The 16748-nt window shown below is 48.1% G+C and overlaps 1 protein-coding gene across 3 annotated transcripts; it reads right to left on the reverse strand.

The window, feature by feature from the left end:
- Positions 1-1388: 1388 nt before the first annotated feature.
- Positions 1389-13639, reverse strand: PIP4K2C (phosphatidylinositol-5-phosphate 4-kinase type 2 gamma). 3 transcript variants are annotated; one of them, XM_061204551.1, is made up of 11 exons: positions 13379-13639; positions 10438-10535; positions 9311-9407; positions 8808-8951; positions 5289-5435; positions 5061-5099; positions 4352-4465; positions 3714-3981; positions 3442-3545; positions 3138-3260; positions 1389-2856 (listed from the first exon to the last, which is right to left on the reverse strand). In XM_061204551.1, the coding sequence occupies exons 1-10, from the start codon at positions 13550-13552 to the stop codon at positions 3180-3182; spliced, it is 1266 nt and encodes a 421-aa protein (XP_061060534.1). In that variant the 5' UTR covers positions 13553-13639; the 3' UTR covers positions 1389-2856; positions 3138-3179. The 3 variants fall into 3 exon arrangements, with proteins under 3 accessions (XP_061060534.1, XP_061060533.1, XP_061060532.1); XM_061204550.1 differs by having other exon boundaries at positions 3161-3260; positions 13379-13638; XM_061204549.1 differs by having other exon boundaries at positions 1389-3260; positions 13379-13638.
- Positions 13640-16748: the final 3109 nt, after the last annotated feature.

Below are 16748 nucleotides of genomic sequence, written 5' to 3' on the forward strand. Positions count from 1 at the left end.
GGGGGGAGACCCCGAGAAGGTGGCGGGGGGCCGGCGGGGGGGGGGAGTTTGCAGGGGGTGCAGACTGAGGGAAAGGGAAGGAAGGAGGATGGCACCCCCCTTCCCCTTCACGGGTGATAATCACCGTTTCCTTTGACCCCTTCTATCCACAAGCCCCTGCTCTTCTGCCCCAAAACAAAAATGGAGGCGCCGTCCCAATCTTTGGAGGCTTGGGGTGGTATCGTGGAACAGAGGGTGGGAGGTTAAATCTCTTAGAGACGCCACCCTTCTCGCTTCCCCCTCCCGGGAGGGGGCCCTCTCCCTTTTCTTTCCCAGCCAGCTTCGTGGCAGCTTCTGGGAGCTAGTGGTGGATGGGTGGGTGAGGAGTGTCGCTTAGGTAGATGGGGAAGAGAGGGCAATTTCTCTGTGATCATTTTTCTAGAAAGGCCTTTGAGGAATATGGGGTAGGAAGAAGAGTCATAGTAAGAAGCATTTGTTCTAAAAAATAAGTCCAGGACTAAACTATTTCAATCCCCTGCCTCATCGCTTGCCTTTTCCCAGATTGTTACCTTCTGTGACCCTGCAAAACCTGCTCCCAGATGGGTATTGGTAAGTGTCTCTGATTTTTCTCTTTACACAAACAGGGATACTGAGGCTGGTGCAGAATGAGAAGTGAATACTTTTTTTTTTTTTTTTTTAATGCTTGGAGTGATAGTAGTATCAAGTCTATGGTTGAAATAGAGTTAAAAACTCTCAAAGGAAAAAAAAAAAAAAAAGCTCTTCTCTCTTCTGCTTCCCACATCAGAGCAATCTCCGCCCCCAGTCCAACTCACTTCCCTGGGGCCACATCAAGCCAGGTTTTTCCACCAGCCAAAAGACCTCCTCAGCCAGCAGTACCGGATGGATCTCCCAGACTGGCAGCAACTTCTGATAATCCACCCCCTTTTCTTTACTCCCTCTCCATCTGGATGGTTGGTCACTTTCTTCTTTACTTTCCCAGGACCCTGCTGTACTCTTCCTGCCCTCCAGAGGACTTCTTTCCAGGAAGCCTGCGGGAACACTGAATTCCTTCTCCTTTAGCTCATGTGTGCTTGGTGCTCACCTTTCCAGAGATGGGAGTGTGATCTAGCCCAGAACCCTGGGGGAAGAAGGAGCGTCACATCATCTCAGCTGTCCCTGGCCCCCCTATAGCTAACTCCCACAAAATTGGGGAATGTTTTCCATTCCCATGCACACTCCTCAACACCTTTTTAAGTTCACAGCCATCTATCTTGAAACCCACATCCTTAGGGACCAACACCTTAAAGACCAATCAGAATTCTTCATCTGGTCTCTGCATCCCTAAGCCCAGGCTTCCAAAATAGCGAGAGGGAAAGAAGAGGCATTTCTGTGAAGGAATTTGGATTCAATAATTTATTTTCTATATAGTGACAGCAACGGGAGTAAATACACAAGATCTTTTTTATTAATTAATAAAACAAAAAAGATGAAAAAAAACAGAAGCAACAAATGAAGAAGACCATAATGCTTATGATACATCAGCCACGTGGTCAGAAAACCCATTTCTAAAGAACAACAGTTGCTGGTGTCATGGAGTTTTATTGCATTCAACAGGGGAAAGGTAGATGGTTGGAATGAAAAAGATCCATCAGCCTCCTGACAGGAACATATTATAGGGACTCTAATCCTTAACTAGGGACTCCTCTTGTCACTTCCTTTAGAGCAGAAGATGCAGGGGCAGGAGGAATTCTCCTTTATGACCTCATGACTTCTTGTGAGACAGATCAGTCCAGGCAGATACAGAGCAAGAGTCTTTGTACCCCACAGGCCACTTGCTGGTGCCCATCTTTATGTTTTAGAGAAGTGAAGAAGCCTCAGGGGGGATGTAGGATCACAAGAAGAATGGCTGCCTGAGCCCCAAGGGCATTGCGGGGAAGGGAGTACACTATCTCAGCTCATCAGGGTCTGCTACATTCTGAGAATATCACGTTTTAACTCAACTATCTTTGGAGGGGGCTGGGTTATGGCTCTGACTCCTCTCTGGGGGTGGAGAGTGAAGATGACAAAGGCGGCCATCTGTCCCCTGAGAGACACAGTAGCAGTATAAGACGAACAGAATAACAAATCCAACTGGAAAAAGGGTTTGAGAAGGAGAGGGGAAGGAAGTATGCTAGGGGCACACTTCCAGGGAGTAGAGGAGGTTCCCACATGTGAGACTTCCGTTCTCTTGAAATAACCAGGGTTAACCCAGGTAGAGATATTCCCTTCTGCTGGGTCTAAAACCTTAGGGGTGGCTAGACATGAAGAAAGGAAATTTAACATGGGGAGTGAACCTTATACCCCTGGCTCATCCTCCCAGCCTCCAGAACTGGCCACACCCCCAATGAAGGGTTCCAGCTCCAGGAGGGATGTGAGGTCCTGGTGAAGAGCAGCAACAGTGAAACACCTTCACCCAGGATTCAACACTGTGGCCATCTCTGGTGGGGGTGAACGTGGAGTGAGGGAAGAGACTGGAGAGTAGTCAACCCTCAACAGAGACCTCCAATTCCCTGCATAATCACAAGAGTCCTCACAGGTCCCACCTCCATGAGCTGCCAGCCCGCCCACCATTCTCCACCCCACCTGCATAAGATTGGCCATATCCCATCGTATGTGTGCATGCCTGCACCCACATCTGTAGTATTTTGAAAATCTTCCATCCCAGGGCCTACCGGGAAGGAAGTGTGCCACAGTGAGCTCTATAAAGTTATCAGCAAAATTCAGACACTCTTAGTTCATCCCACACAGCAAAGTGCATCCAGAGTAGCAGCTTGAGCCAGGTCCATCTGTCCAGTCAGGTCCTGAAGATGGCAAACAACACCCTTCCCCCAGCTCCTCCTATGTTATGGAAACAACAGGACATTTTACAAAGATCAAGGCACTTGGGAGAGAGTCAACAGTAACACTCTAATGAAGCAAGCAGACTTGTTGGAGGGGAAGGGAGAAGGAAAGGAAGAGAAGAGAGGACAATGTATTTCTGAGGGCCAGGAAGAGCCTACTCAACAAGACTGAGTTATTTGGATGGAAGGAGCCTGTAGCCTGAAGTTAGCAAAAGAGAAAGAGCAGAAGTAGTGGCCAGAATATCCACAATTCCCCCAAGCCTCTCAGAACCCTACCACCTGGAAAACAGAGCAGCAGTCACCATGGAGTCAGGCAGTCTCTTAGGCAAAGATGTTGGTAATAAAATCCAGGAATCGCTTAGCATACTGCTCAGGATGGACAGTAGAAATCTCTGCCCCCGCCTATGAGAGGAGGTATGGAACATGGTGTCAGGCCCCGCACCCCTCCCCGACTCCCCACTCTCAGTTCCACTCCAGATCATTTCCATACCCAACCCTTCATCCTTCTGCCACCCCACTGCTCTGGCACAAGAGGCTCTTGAATAGTCAAGACAAGAAAGGAAAGGCTTTAGAGAACCCTCACCCCATGCTTGACAGTTTTGGCTGCGTGAGCTGCTTTCTTCTTGGCATCATACTGTGTCAGGATGTCAATGAGGCCCATGAAATACACCTCCTTCTGAGGGGCCCCTGGGGAGAGAGACCAGCAATGAAGAGCAAGTACAGTCCCAATTCCCTCTCCCCAGGAACCAGTCAGATCTGTTCTGAAAAGCTAAACAGCCTCTCCACCCACCACCCTGGTCTCTGTCCTCCAGGGACCACCCTCCCCACCCTTAAAATTACCAGGCTCTTTCTCACCCTCAGCACTCCGGATGGCATAGACATCAATGAAGGATTCAAACTCTCCAGGGCCCAGGGGCCGGTGGGAATGGATGTAGCCGCCGATACCCTCAGGGGAAGTGCCATAGGAGCCCACCAGAGCAGGAGGTCCGGTCAGGGCACAGTCCCCATCCCCCTCTGACTCCTCCTCCCGCACAGGCCCCTCCTCCTCCGGTTCAGAGCCGCGAATGATGTCGTGGATGCCCAGAAGAAGGCTGTAGTCCATGATCTTCAGCTGCACTAGGAACTGAGACCCCACTGACAAATCAGAAGCCGCAGATCTCCCTCTCCACTCCCAGGTACCACCCTTATACCTCCATCCCTGAATTTCCGGGGCCCTCCTGGGGAAAAGAAGTGTAAAAATTGAGGGTTGGGAGTATACCATTGCCCTTTATTACCTAATTGTCCTGGGTATCTAAGATCATTCTTTTAGCTCAAGCCAGCCACCCCCTCCATAGGTCACCTCTAGAGGGTTTTCATGACTCATACCCAACTCCCCTACATGCAGAGAACCCAAAGGGAAGGGGAGGAGTTCCCTCGTATTGTGAATGGGCAACTGCCTTGTGGGGAGCAAAAAAGGGACACAAAGCCATTTCCCACAGCACCCCAACCATCACCTCCACATCTCTCTTTAGCTTCTCTAGAAAGACTTTCTTCTCCTCTTCAGCAATATAAACTTTCTGGTTCTTGTTGAGAAAGTCCATATCCTTAAGGGTGGGCAATTCTTTAACCTGAGAATAGGTAAAGGGACATCTTGGGAATACAGCCCTTACCCCACGCTCTCAGAAAACCCTGCTCTATGTAGGGCTTTGTCTCTGACTCTGGGGTGTCTAGGGGAGACAGATTTACAGCCCATCTCTCATCTGACTTCATACTAGGATGCTGCCCAGAGCCTGTTCTTACCTCTGGTGGCTTCCCCAGACCCAGCCACTGCGGCTGTACCCCAAATCACATCCCACTACTTTCTGCCTATGGTTTCAGTCCAGAACCTCCATTCTGACTTTTCTTTCTTCTTCTGAAGCAAAAACAGCTGCTTGAATATGAGAGCTCAGAATGGGAGGCGGCTGGTAAGCATTTTGCTCTTGAAGTCTGGCATTTTCACACATCCCCAAACCTTCCACATGGACTAACCCATGCCAGTGACAAAGAAGCTCTTCCCACTGCCCCTTCCAAACAATCCCTGGATCAGGAAAAGTTTACATCTCTCTTCTTTTTGGTGGTTTAAGATAAGAATAAATAGCTGGGGATCCCTACCTCTTTATCCCAAGAAGGTCCCTTTGACCTGCCCTCCCCCATCCCTCACCCTATCAACTAAAATTATATCACCTTCTCCTTATCGCTGGCTTCCCGGGACACCAGGGAGCCCTGTGGAGAGACCCAAAGACAAAGTCAGCAGAAGTGGCTAAAAGAACAGTCAGGACCCAGCTCCTAAGACAAGTCCTCAAACCCACAGCCTTCTTTCCTTTAAAATGAATCATCCAGTGCCCTCCCTGGCCCTTCCCCACCCTCAGGTCATCAGGAGCCTCCCCTTCAGCCCTCACCTCCTCTCCTTACCTTGAGGTCATACTTCCTGTGCACAGGGAGACGGTGGCTAAACATGTTGCGCATCACAAGCATGTAGCTGTCTTCGTTGTCCACGCTAACCCGGTACATCCCCAGGAACTGGGGCAGCAGTGTGTTGCCATGGCACTTCACAATGTACTGGGGTGGAAGGGAGGAAGGAAGGGGAAGAGGCTGAGCAGCTCAGGGATGGGAATTCAAATGCTACTATTCCATAGGGATTCAAGTAGAGAGGTTGCAGAAGGTCCGAAGTGGTGTGGGGACTTTCTAAAGATGCCCCTGGTATCCATGCAGTTTCTGAATCCTCATCACCTTTCATTTATCCCATGTGTATAATGTCTCTTAAATTTAAAGCGCCATCTCTCCTTTCGTCTTTATTATTCTTTGAGATGGGGAAGGGTACGTGTTATTATCCCTCTTTATATGCAAGTAGTCACAGAAACAGTAGTAGAAATTACATCAACAAAATGATTTTATCTAGACCAGTGGTCCCCAACTCGCGGGCTGCGGACCGGTACCAGTCCTCGGCCTGTTACGAAGCGGGCCGCACGCAGGAGGTGAGCGGCAGGCGAGCTCCCCATCACTCGCATTACTGCCTGAACTATCCACCCCCCCCATCTCGGCCCCAGCTCCGGTCAGTGGAAAAACTGTCTTCCACGAAACCGGTCCCTGGTGCCCAAAATGTTGGGGACCACTGATCTAGACCAATGTTTTTTGGTGGGCTAGACTCCCACAGTAAAAATGTTTGCAAGATGGTCTATAATCTGGATTCTTAAAAAAATTCCTCTTTCAATGCTACAATCTCCCTCAGTGTTGCTGCCTACTTCTCCTCATAGCCAACCTTCTCAGAAAATTAGTCAGCCATGAGTCCACTTCCTCTCTCTCATTCATACCTCAAACCACTGAAATCAGATTATACCTTCATTTCTCCTCTGAAATTTCTCTACTCCTCACTGCCTCAAATCCCTCAGTTGCCAATCTCATGGGTATCTAGTCATCATCATATTTCAACTGGCTGGCACTTGATACTACTGACCAGCCTCTCCTTAAGACTCTCTTCACCCTGAGCTCCCATCACACCACTCCTCTCTATCCTCAAATCCTGTGTGGAATGCAGGAGGGCATAAATCATTAAAAGCATCTGACAGCTCTCGCCAAAAAGACCCTGACGTGGTGCTGGCCCTTGGGGCTTCAGTCTCAGCCTCACCGTCAGCCACATGAGGGGAAGAGGTCTCTAGATCTGTCCCCTAGCAGGGACTTCTGGGGCAGAGCTGGGGATAGAGGCCTGGGGGAAGGAGGAAAACACAACCATAGCAGAGCCTCCGGGCAGCAGTGACCACGTGGCCTTACTTTTGTTCCCATCTTCCCTCCTTGTTTCCCTCCTTGGGGCCGTGGGCATGGCTTTAGAGAGCCAGGGTAGTCTGGTCACTGGGAGGAGCAGAAGAAAAAGTTTTTGCTCCTTTGAACCTGATGGAGGAGGCCATTTGTATTTGGAAAATGCTTTATACATTGGGGACTGCCTGTATTTGGAAGATTCATTAACTCTTAGCATCCTGTTCTCAGCCTCCAAGCTGTATTGAGAAGTTACTAGTCTGTATTTTTATTAAGCCTTAAAACTTCTTTTATGTGCATTTGGTGCCAACTTTTTTGTAGAGCTGTATTAAAAACAACAAACTTGTGCTCACTTGTGTCTCTAACTTGTGCTAACTTGTGTCTCTATGTAACTTTGAGAGGAGCATTCTGTTATTTTTACAAGGCAAGAGTGTGTATAGCTGTTGAATTAAACTTAGCAATCACGTTAAAAAGAAAAAAAAAAGCATCAGACAACTCTTAGTCTCCTTTATGGGCTCTTTTCTCTTCTTGCTCCTGAAGGTTCTTTCCTCAACCTTCTTTTCATTTCACTCTACACATCCATAATCTTAAACCCGAACGAACTTTTTGGCCAACCCAATATAATACATTCATGGTGATAATTACCATCTATTCACCTATAGTTCTGAAATCTAGACTTCTAATCTAGTCCTCTTTCCCAAACTCCATACCCCAACCACTTATGGGACATCTATATCTGCATGAACTGAAGAAACCACAAACTCGACATGCCTAAATCCGAACTGTCTTCCTCCAAAAACCTGTTTCTTTTTCTGCTCCCCAACTGTTGGTCACTGGGCACCCAGTTATCCCTAAGCAGGAATTTGGAGCGCCTCTGCCTTAATTCCCACAATTCTCCCAAAGGTCTTCCTTTCCATCTCCACTGCATCATCCCTCCAGGCCCTTGTCATTTCTCACCTGGACTATTACAATTACCTCCTAACTGGTATCTCCACTCTCAGTATTTCCCTCCTGCAATCCATTCTCTAAAATGCTGACACAGGAATATCTCTAAATAACATATATATCACTCCCCTGCAAACCACCTTCAGGATAAAGCCCAAACTCTTTGTGTGGCTTATAAAACCCTCACAGCCTGGCTCCTGCCTAACTGTTTTTCCACAATACCTTATCCCAGTCACAATGAATTTCTTGCAGTTCCACAACACCAAGCTCTCTCATGGCTCTGTGCCTTTACAAGTGCTGTTTTCCTTTGCCTAGAGTGCTCTCTTCCTCCTTGTCCAATGGCTGGTCCCTACTAGTCATGCAAGAATCAACTTCTAGGATACTCCCTCTAAAAAACTCTCTTTGAGCCTACCAAGTGCACCTCTTGCCCCAGGTGAGTTGGGATGCTCTTCCTCTGCCACCCCAGAGCATCCCCTAGATACCTTTACTCCTTGCACGCAGCTTGCTGTGTGCTAACTAACGCTAGCTTACTGGTCTCTGCCATTAGAACAAGAGAAACTCAAGGGCCACGGCCATTTCATTCACCTCTTTCTCTACTGCCTAACATAAGAACTAATAACAACAGACATCCAATATTTGTTGAATAACCAAAAACTCTTTTAGAATCTTTCATTTATTCCTTGCTCACTGATTTTGGTGAGATTTTTCTTCAGTAGAAAGATATTCAGGCATGTTTTTACTCCCAAAATAGTCCAGAAACTTCACATTCCAAATTCATCTGATCGGATAGAGTAGTTTCCCTAATCCCACTTAGGGCTGGATATGATCATGGCTTCTCTCCTCCAATCTATCCCAATTGTGCACTTATCCTGGTTTTCTCCCCAAACTGCATTTATTCCTGATAGTACATTTGGTGTTAACACTTCATCTAATTCTGACTTAGTCTAAAGTTTATACTTTGCTATACATGTACCCTTTATGTATCTATCAATTCACAGCGGTTTTAGATTAGAAGTGCCAAATGAGAAGGAACACAAACTCTTCCATTTAATCAAACACAAATCGGTATGCAGAGGCTCTCTTTTTGAAATGCCTTGTTTTCAAAAGTATGATGTCAAATGCTTCTTGGGGAGCAAAATGGGCTATAGGGAGGAAGAGGGATAGGAAGTCTCCCAAGTGCTCTGGAGCTGAGTTATGAGTAGGGAGGGGAAGAACGAGGCTGGAGAGAGACCCGACCTGATGGTAGTTGGAGAGGTTGCTATGCATGTCAGCAATGTCCTCACTGGATACTTCTTTGATGACCAGAGTCCGATCATAGGAGATAAGGAAGCGACCATCACTGCCTTCACTTTCACTCGGGGGACTTCGGGTAAGGGACACCTGGGGACACAGAACAGGCTAGAAGCTCTTTTCCTCCCCTTTATATAGAGATGCAAGTCTAGGACAGTGGCCAACTGAACACACCTGAAAGTGGATAAAATCTTGACGTAAGAGGATGAGCAAGGGTTCTAAATTTGGTGTCCATATATGGACTAAATGAAATTGAAAGCAAAATTTTTAATGTATCTACATTTCCCCCCAAGGATAGGGTTTATCGCTTTCTTCAGATTTTTTAGATGCCTGTGACCACAAAAAAGTAAAGAATACCTGTGAAGGCCCTCATTTCTCCAAACATGACTGTCCCAAGGATTCCCCAGTTGTTAGGGAGAAAGGACTATCCTCACCCAATGGACTCTCACCAAGTAATCCTGGTCATCAATACCAAATCGATCACGCAGGTTCCTGAAGACCTGGGGACAATACTCCTTGAACTTGAAATGACTGGGCAGATTTTCCCTGCAATAGGGGTTTTCAAGATAAGAAACAAAGTAACAATATTACCTTATATTTATGTACGGCTTGACACTTTATAAAGCACCTTCACAAATATTACCTTATTTGATCCTCATAAAACCCTTGTGAGGTCCTTTAAAGGTGTATTATTCCCATTTTATAGAAGGGGAGGCTGGCTCAGGGTGGTTGAGTGACCTGCTGAAGTCACATGACTGGTAAGCGGCTTAAGTAGAACCAGGATCTACTGCCCATCCAAACAGCAGCATTTTCCAAATCTCAAGCAAGTCAGAGACATCCCTAAATAAGCAATAGGTCTTGAATGGCATCTTCTGATACTAGGAGGGCTTACAGGACTCAGGTATTTCTTTCAGGGAGTCCCTCTCAGAAACTAATGGGGGCTTCCCTGGTGGCGCAGTGGTTGAGAATCTGCCTGCTAATGCAGGGGACACGGGTTCGAGCCCTGGTCTGGGAAGATCCCACATGCCGCGGAGCAACTGGGCCCGTGAGCCACAACTGCTGAGCCTGCGCGTCTGGAGCCTGTGCCCTGCAACGGGAGGGGCCGCGATAGTGAGAGGCCCGCGCACCGCGATGAAGAGTGGCCCCCGCACCACAATGAAGAGTGGCCCTCGCTTGCCGCAACTAGAGAAAGCCCTCGCACGAAACGAAGACCCAACACAGTTAAAAATAAATAAATAAATAAATAAATAAAGTAGCTATTAATTTAAAAAAAAAAAAAGAAAGAAACTAATGGTAATGGCATCTAAACGTATTTATTACTTTGTGAATCTCCAGGCTAGAGGAGAGGTAAACTAGTACACATAGGTAAGGGTGTAAGGAACATTGGAAATTACTTTAGTGGTTTCTTTACAAAATACTGAATTTCTGCATTGGAAGGAAGGTTAGACAATACAATAACAACTTGTAAGTTGCCTTCTCAATCTAAAACCTTCAACTCATTCAATCCTAACTCTTAAAATTATTTATTCTCTTTTCTAGGAAGGTTGACATGAGAAGGGTGGGGATTCCCACATACCTGCGGAAAAGGTGATTGTTGACCTTGATCTTGGAGCTGGCCTTAAAGTCATCTGGCAGCAGCATCACCGGGGGAGGCACCTGGCTGAGCTCATTGATCTGATAAGCCAAAACAAGAACAGGAAGGCAGTGAGTAGGGTTGTGGAGAGCTACTTATACACTGTGTCTGGGCAAGAGTCAGAAAAGGGCAACTCAAACCTCATTCCCTTAAAAACGCTGGTTATGCATATGCTTGACAAAGGTGAGAGCATGTGTCTGCCATCTTCTGCTGCCCAAGGCCTGCAGTAAGCAACCCTTGCACACAGCCCCTCACACTCCTGCCCCCATGGAACTTCATGCTCACGACAGTCATTTTACATTAGGCAAACTCTGTAAGCAACTCTGGACTATTTTTTAAAGCTGTGACAAATTCTAGAGAAAAAAAATACCCTCAGCAGACTCAAGACATTCAAGACAAACAGTTCCATGCTCCACTGGAAACAAAAGGCGTTTTCAAAGTACAAAGAGAGTTAAGGGGACTCTGAGGGGTCGACAGCAGCGAGAATGAAACGTCCATATCCTGAAGGAGGCATCTCCTTACAAACAGGACCAGTCCTTCCAGACCACTCTGACCCAGTTCTCTGTAGTAGGTCCCCACCTGCCTAGGTGTAAGATAAAAGAAAAACAGCTGATTTCAGAGGGAATGCAGGCAGCCAAAGGATATGAGCTCATTAGGCATCTGTTCACTGAAGTCAAGCCAACCCACAGCCCAAAGGATGCAAGCGTCACATGCTCTCCTCAGCCCCAAGAATCAGTAGTCTGCTAATTCAGGGTGGAAAGGGGGATCCTGCACTAAGAAATGCCCAGGAGATGTGCTTTCTCCCCGCTGTTGCCATAGTATCTTTCACGCACCCTTATCACTTGACTCTAACCTCTAGTTTACCTGAGTTCCCCACCTGGGTTGTGAGCTCTGGTAAGGACCAGTTCTAGTCATCTGCATCACTCAGGTGCCTAGTTAGCACAATATCTGGCCCACAGTGGTCCTGAAGTGTTTATTAACTGAATAAACAGATGCCTTGCCTATCCTTACTTGATCATTCGACAGAGGTTATGAAGTGTAGTCTAACCTAAATCCCATACACTGCAATGGAAACCCAGCTCCTCTCATTCTCAGTGGGAAAGGAGGACAGAACATATTCCTCCAGAAAAAAAAAAAAGCCACTAGAGATTCCCAGCCTAAAATTCAGCTACAGTTCTTCATGCCCCCTCCTCGCCACCTGCTGTTAAGCAGGCTGAATCATCAGTAAGACATATGTTCAAGGAATTTCTCCATTCCAGACCCTTGAAGTAAATGTGTGCTGACTGGAGGGTGGGGTATTGGGGCTAAAGTATATATACCTAGGGAAGCTGACGCAGGTCTTATGTGTAATTCCCCAATCCTTACCAAAGGAAAACCCTCCTTCTTAAGCTTCCCAAAGGGATGGATGGATGAGTCATAACAGAGGCAGCCCACCTCCATCAGCCTTGCCCATACCAAGTGCCTTAGACTGAGCTGGGAGCAGTCTACAGAGCCACAAATGCAAAAGGGAGCTGACACACCCCCAGATGACTTTCTAAGCCACAAATAAAAATGTGACAAAAACTGTATTCCTCCTCATCCCCTTCCACCTCCATAGCACTACCATGACTATAATGTTTCAAGGAAGTTGAGTTTTTAAAATATTGCTTGGTGGCTTCCCTGGTGGTGCAGTGGTTGAGAATCCGCCTGCCAATGCACGGGACACGGGTTCGACATCTGGTCCAGAAAGATCTCACGTGCAGGGGAGCAACTAAGCCCGTGTGCCACAACTACTGAGCCCGCGTGCCGCAACTACTGAAGCCCGCATGCCTAGAGCCTGTGCTCTGCAACAAGAGAAGCCACCGCAATGAGAAGCCCGCACACCCAACACAGCCAAAAATAAATAAAGAAGATAAATTAAAAAAAAAATTTTTTTTTTAAATATTGCCCGTCACATTCAAGGTCACTGCATCCCTCCAATCCAGATCTGAGGGAAGGGGGGCAAGGGCTGTGCTTCCTTCACCTGAGGTATCCTCAGGAAAGTAGATGAGCTGGCCTCTTTTGGCCTCCTCCAGATTCCCAGGCCAACCGTCTACAGCAGTTCCCTGATTCTAAAGTTCACCACCATAATGTCCCCATGACCAGAGCTCCTGAGCCAGCTCTTTGGTCAAAGATGACCGCCACTTACACCAAATACCATTACTCCAGCCAGCAATGGGTTGCAATTAACACCAAAGGCTTACATACATTAAGTGCTGAGTAAGTGCAACCACTAGGCTCAGGGTGGGGTAGCTTCTCTGAAATGCTGTACCTCTGGAAGGGAAAGGAAGGGACACATGCAGGATTAGAAGGTCCAGGAAGCCTGGAGCTTCCCCCAAAGCCAAGGTTCCAAAGTCACGGACGGCGGCTGTAAAGCAAAGTGCAAAGGAGAAGTGAACGATTCCCTTCATCCAGTTACCCTCTCCGCTCCCCTTCTACACTTACACTCTCACCGGAGACCTCACCACTACCAAGCCAGAAGAGCTACTCTCCCTAATGTCCTTCCAGACGGAGCCGGGTCCCGGCCGGTCTCCGTGGCCTGAGGCTGGAACTGACTGGAAGGAGGCAGGGAGCTGGATTTCAGTTGGGGAAGATGGAACCAGAGTGGAGGAGTAACGGGCGGAGGGAGAGACAAAAGTCTACGTTAAAAAGAAAAAAAAAAGGTCTAGAGCGAGAAGGTACGCTGGGTGAAACACCTGAGGGTAGGTGGGCAGGGACCAGGACAGCCTGGGGGAAAAGTGGCAGCGCTAGGGGCTCCGGAGGCGGGAGCCTGGAAACAGACAAGCCCGGAGGAGCTGAGGGGTTCGGACAGGGCCTCCGCGGGGCCAGGGCCAGGGCCGGGGCCGGGGCCGGGGCCGGGTCTCACCGAGTGGGCTACGCCCCACAGGAACACGCCCATCAGCGGGTCGGCCGCCCGGAACACCTTCACCTTCTGCTGCACGAAATGCTTCTTCTTGGTTTTGGAAGCGAAGCCGAAACCTGTGCCGGAAGCCGCTGTCGGCGCCGGTACAGTGGCCGGCGGGACCGAGGAAGACGCCATAATCTCCCGCACACCCAACCGAGTGAAAGCCGGAGCCGGCCGCGATGTGGTCTCCCAACCCCGGAAGCGGCGCTCACCTGCGCCTCCGTCACGTGACCGGAGGCTGGTCCGCAGGCGCGCGAGCAGGGCGGGGCAGGCTGACTCCGCCCCCTGGCGGCCGCCCTTCTGTCCCAACGCCCGCGCGTTGGCTGGACTCACCTGGCGGCGGGGAGTCGCACCGAAGCCTTTTGCCCTGAGGGCTGCGAGCAGTCCGCGAGGCCCAGACCAGTCATCCAGGCATAGGGGATGCTGCCTGGACTGGCCTGATTTAACCCCTCGGTCTCGGACTTCTTTGCTGCAAAGTCGCCGCCTTCCGGTTTTGCCCAGTTTCTAGGAATAACCTCCGCCCTGAAGCTAACCCGAAAGCATTTCTTTATGAAGTAGGAGATCCCTTAAGTGGGTTTTGTGCTTTTGGAAAGACCTCTCAGGCATCATTCTGGAGGGTGACCAGAGTACTGCAAAAGTCTAGGCACGAGATGAGGAACTAAAACAATGACTATTTGGGATGGAAAGAAGGGGCTGGCATCTAAAGGTATAGTTTGATGTCAATTTGTAAAATCCTTAGTGGATGTGGGATTTGAGGGAAAGGGAGACATTGAGAATGAATCCCAGGCTTCTGGCTAAGGTGTAGAGAGATGGCGGTGACATGAAAAGGAGCAGTTTTGGTTGAAAACAAAGAGTTCAATTTGGACCGTGTTTGAGGCACCTGAGGGCAGCTGGACATATGGGCCCAGAGTTCAGCAGAATGATCTGGGCTGGGGATAAAAGTTTAATTTTTGCGAAGAATCCGTAGGTGTGGATGACACCTCCCAGGGAGAGCAAGGAAAGGCTGAACCCTGGTATAGGCCACCATGTGAGAGGCTAGTGGGAGAAGACTGAGAAGGGGTGGCCAGAGAAGTAAAAGGGGCCAGGAAAGCAGGGTCACAAAAGCCAAGGGAGTTGAATTTCGAGAAGGAAGGAATGGAGAGCAGTGTCAAATGTCATGGAAAGGTGAGGCAAGACATGGAAGGAGAAGTGCCCACTGTCTTTGGCAACTAGTGATCTTTGGAAAGCACTTTCAGCAGAACAAGAGCCAGATCCAGGTGGGCTGAGGTATGAATAGGAGGTGAGGAAGTGGGGAAGGGAAGCGTGGGACTTCATCAGGAAATTTGGTTGTGAGAAAACAAGGTGGGGGGTGGCTTATAGAGAAACACAGTAAAACACACTTTTAAGGGAGACCTTACCAAGGACAAGGGAAGAAATCACTGAGACAGAAGTTAACGGAGAAAATGCAAACTGCCCAAGTCTGCATCACTTTTAGTTATTTTATATATTTTTTGTTTTAGTTTCTTTCTTAATTTTTATTGGAGTATAGTTGCTTTACAATGTTGTGTTAGTTTCTACTGTACAGCTATACATATACATATATCCCCTCTTTTTTGGATTTCCTTCCCATTTAGGTCACCACAGAGCACTGAGTAGAGTTCCCTGTGCTATACAGTAGGTTCTCATTAGTTATTTTATATATTGAGTCTTTGTAAGTACCTCAGGAATGAAGATCTAGAAGGGCCTTGATTTAGTCCAGAGAAGGGAGATTTATCACTTGTCAGACGGGAGAAAGCAAAGGGATCTGTGTAGACAGAGGTAAGTGTGTAGGTGGGGGGGGGGGGAGATGAAGAATTTCACACAGTCACCTTAATTTACCCTCTAAAACAGACAAAGTTGTTGCCTAAGAGAGGAGGGTGAGAAGGGATCTTGAGGAGTGAGGGTTTAGACTAGCTGCTCTGGAGAGTGGGAGAGAAAACAGCGGGGACACACAGAAGGAACGTTAAACCAGCACCAAAGGTCCAGTTACCTCTGGGGCTCTTTGTTTTGTTTTTAAATTTATTTATTTTTGGCTGTGTTGGGTCTTCGTTTCTGTGTAAGGGCTTTCTCTAGTTGCGGCAAGCGGGGGCCACTCTTCATCGCGGTGCACGGGCCTCTCACTATCGCGGCCTCTCTTGTTGCGGAGCACAGGCTCCAGACGCGCAGGCTCAGTAGTTGTGGCTCACGGGCCTAGTTGCTCCGTGGCATGTGGGATCTTCCCAGACCAGGGCTCGAACCCGTGTCCCCTGCATTGGCAGGCAGATTCTCAACCACTGCGCCACCAGGGAAGCCCGGGCTCTTTGTTTTTAATTGCCCCAGTGTTTTGGTTGTGTGGTTTTCTCCACTTATCTCAGAAACTTTGAAGTAAGAGCAGAGAAGACAGGTAGGGCTATGCTCTAAAATGGGGGTTAGAAGGGTGATTGTGGTAAACAATATTGGGACAAGAGAGCTGAGCTCTTGGTGAGGGAGGGATGCAGACGTGCTAGAGGGATGGAATTGATGCTGGGGCTGAGGGTGGTCTGGGGAAAACAGTGAAGAAAACAGGATACCATTTTTTGTTAAAAATTACAAACAACCTAGATAGATGTCCACCAATAGTGGAATGGTTGAATAAATTATAGGATAAGTTTATGAAAAATCATGTATTTTTTTAATGAGGTAAATATGTATCTTGACATGAAAAGATCTCTAGGACATAGTCAAGTGGGGAAAAAAACCTACGTGTAAATATATGGAAAAACACCTGGAAGGATATATCCCACACTGTCATAATGCCATTACGTGCAGGGAAGGGAGTGAGACTGGGGAGGGATAAAGACTTACAACACCGGAGAGCCATCATTGACTTTATTTTATTTTAAAGGTATCTATGTACATCAAGTAAATACACACAGGGGTTGGTGCAGTTTGGTTTGTCTTCCACGCTGGCATGCAACATTTTGGCAGATGTGAGGGGGCAGGCCAGGTGCCCCTCGTGGAGACCCTGGCTCTCTGAAAGGAATGTGGTGAGGGGGGTGGGAGGAGGGGGAGGAGGAGGATGTGGAGTGAAGCTTCTGGTGAAGGCTTTGTGTGTGTGTCGTTTCTTATTTATGTAAGTGAATTATATTTCCCATACATCTTGCTAAAGAGAAGGCTGTTCCCTCTGTCATCTCTCTCCTCATCTGCCCTACACCTTCACATTTTCTTCTGTGTTTTAAAAGAGTCATTTGGTGGCAAGATTACGTAAAGCCCACTGGATTCTTGGGTGCCCTGCTGGCCGATCTTAGCACAAGTCTCCAGGTGCACAGGTATCTTCCTTCCTCTCCGCTTGCGT

This window comes from Eubalaena glacialis, chromosome 11, assembly GCF_028564815.1.
Source record: "Eubalaena glacialis isolate mEubGla1 chromosome 11, mEubGla1.1.hap2.+ XY, whole genome shotgun sequence".
Taxonomy (NCBI): Eukaryota; Metazoa; Chordata; class Mammalia; order Artiodactyla; family Balaenidae; genus Eubalaena; species Eubalaena glacialis.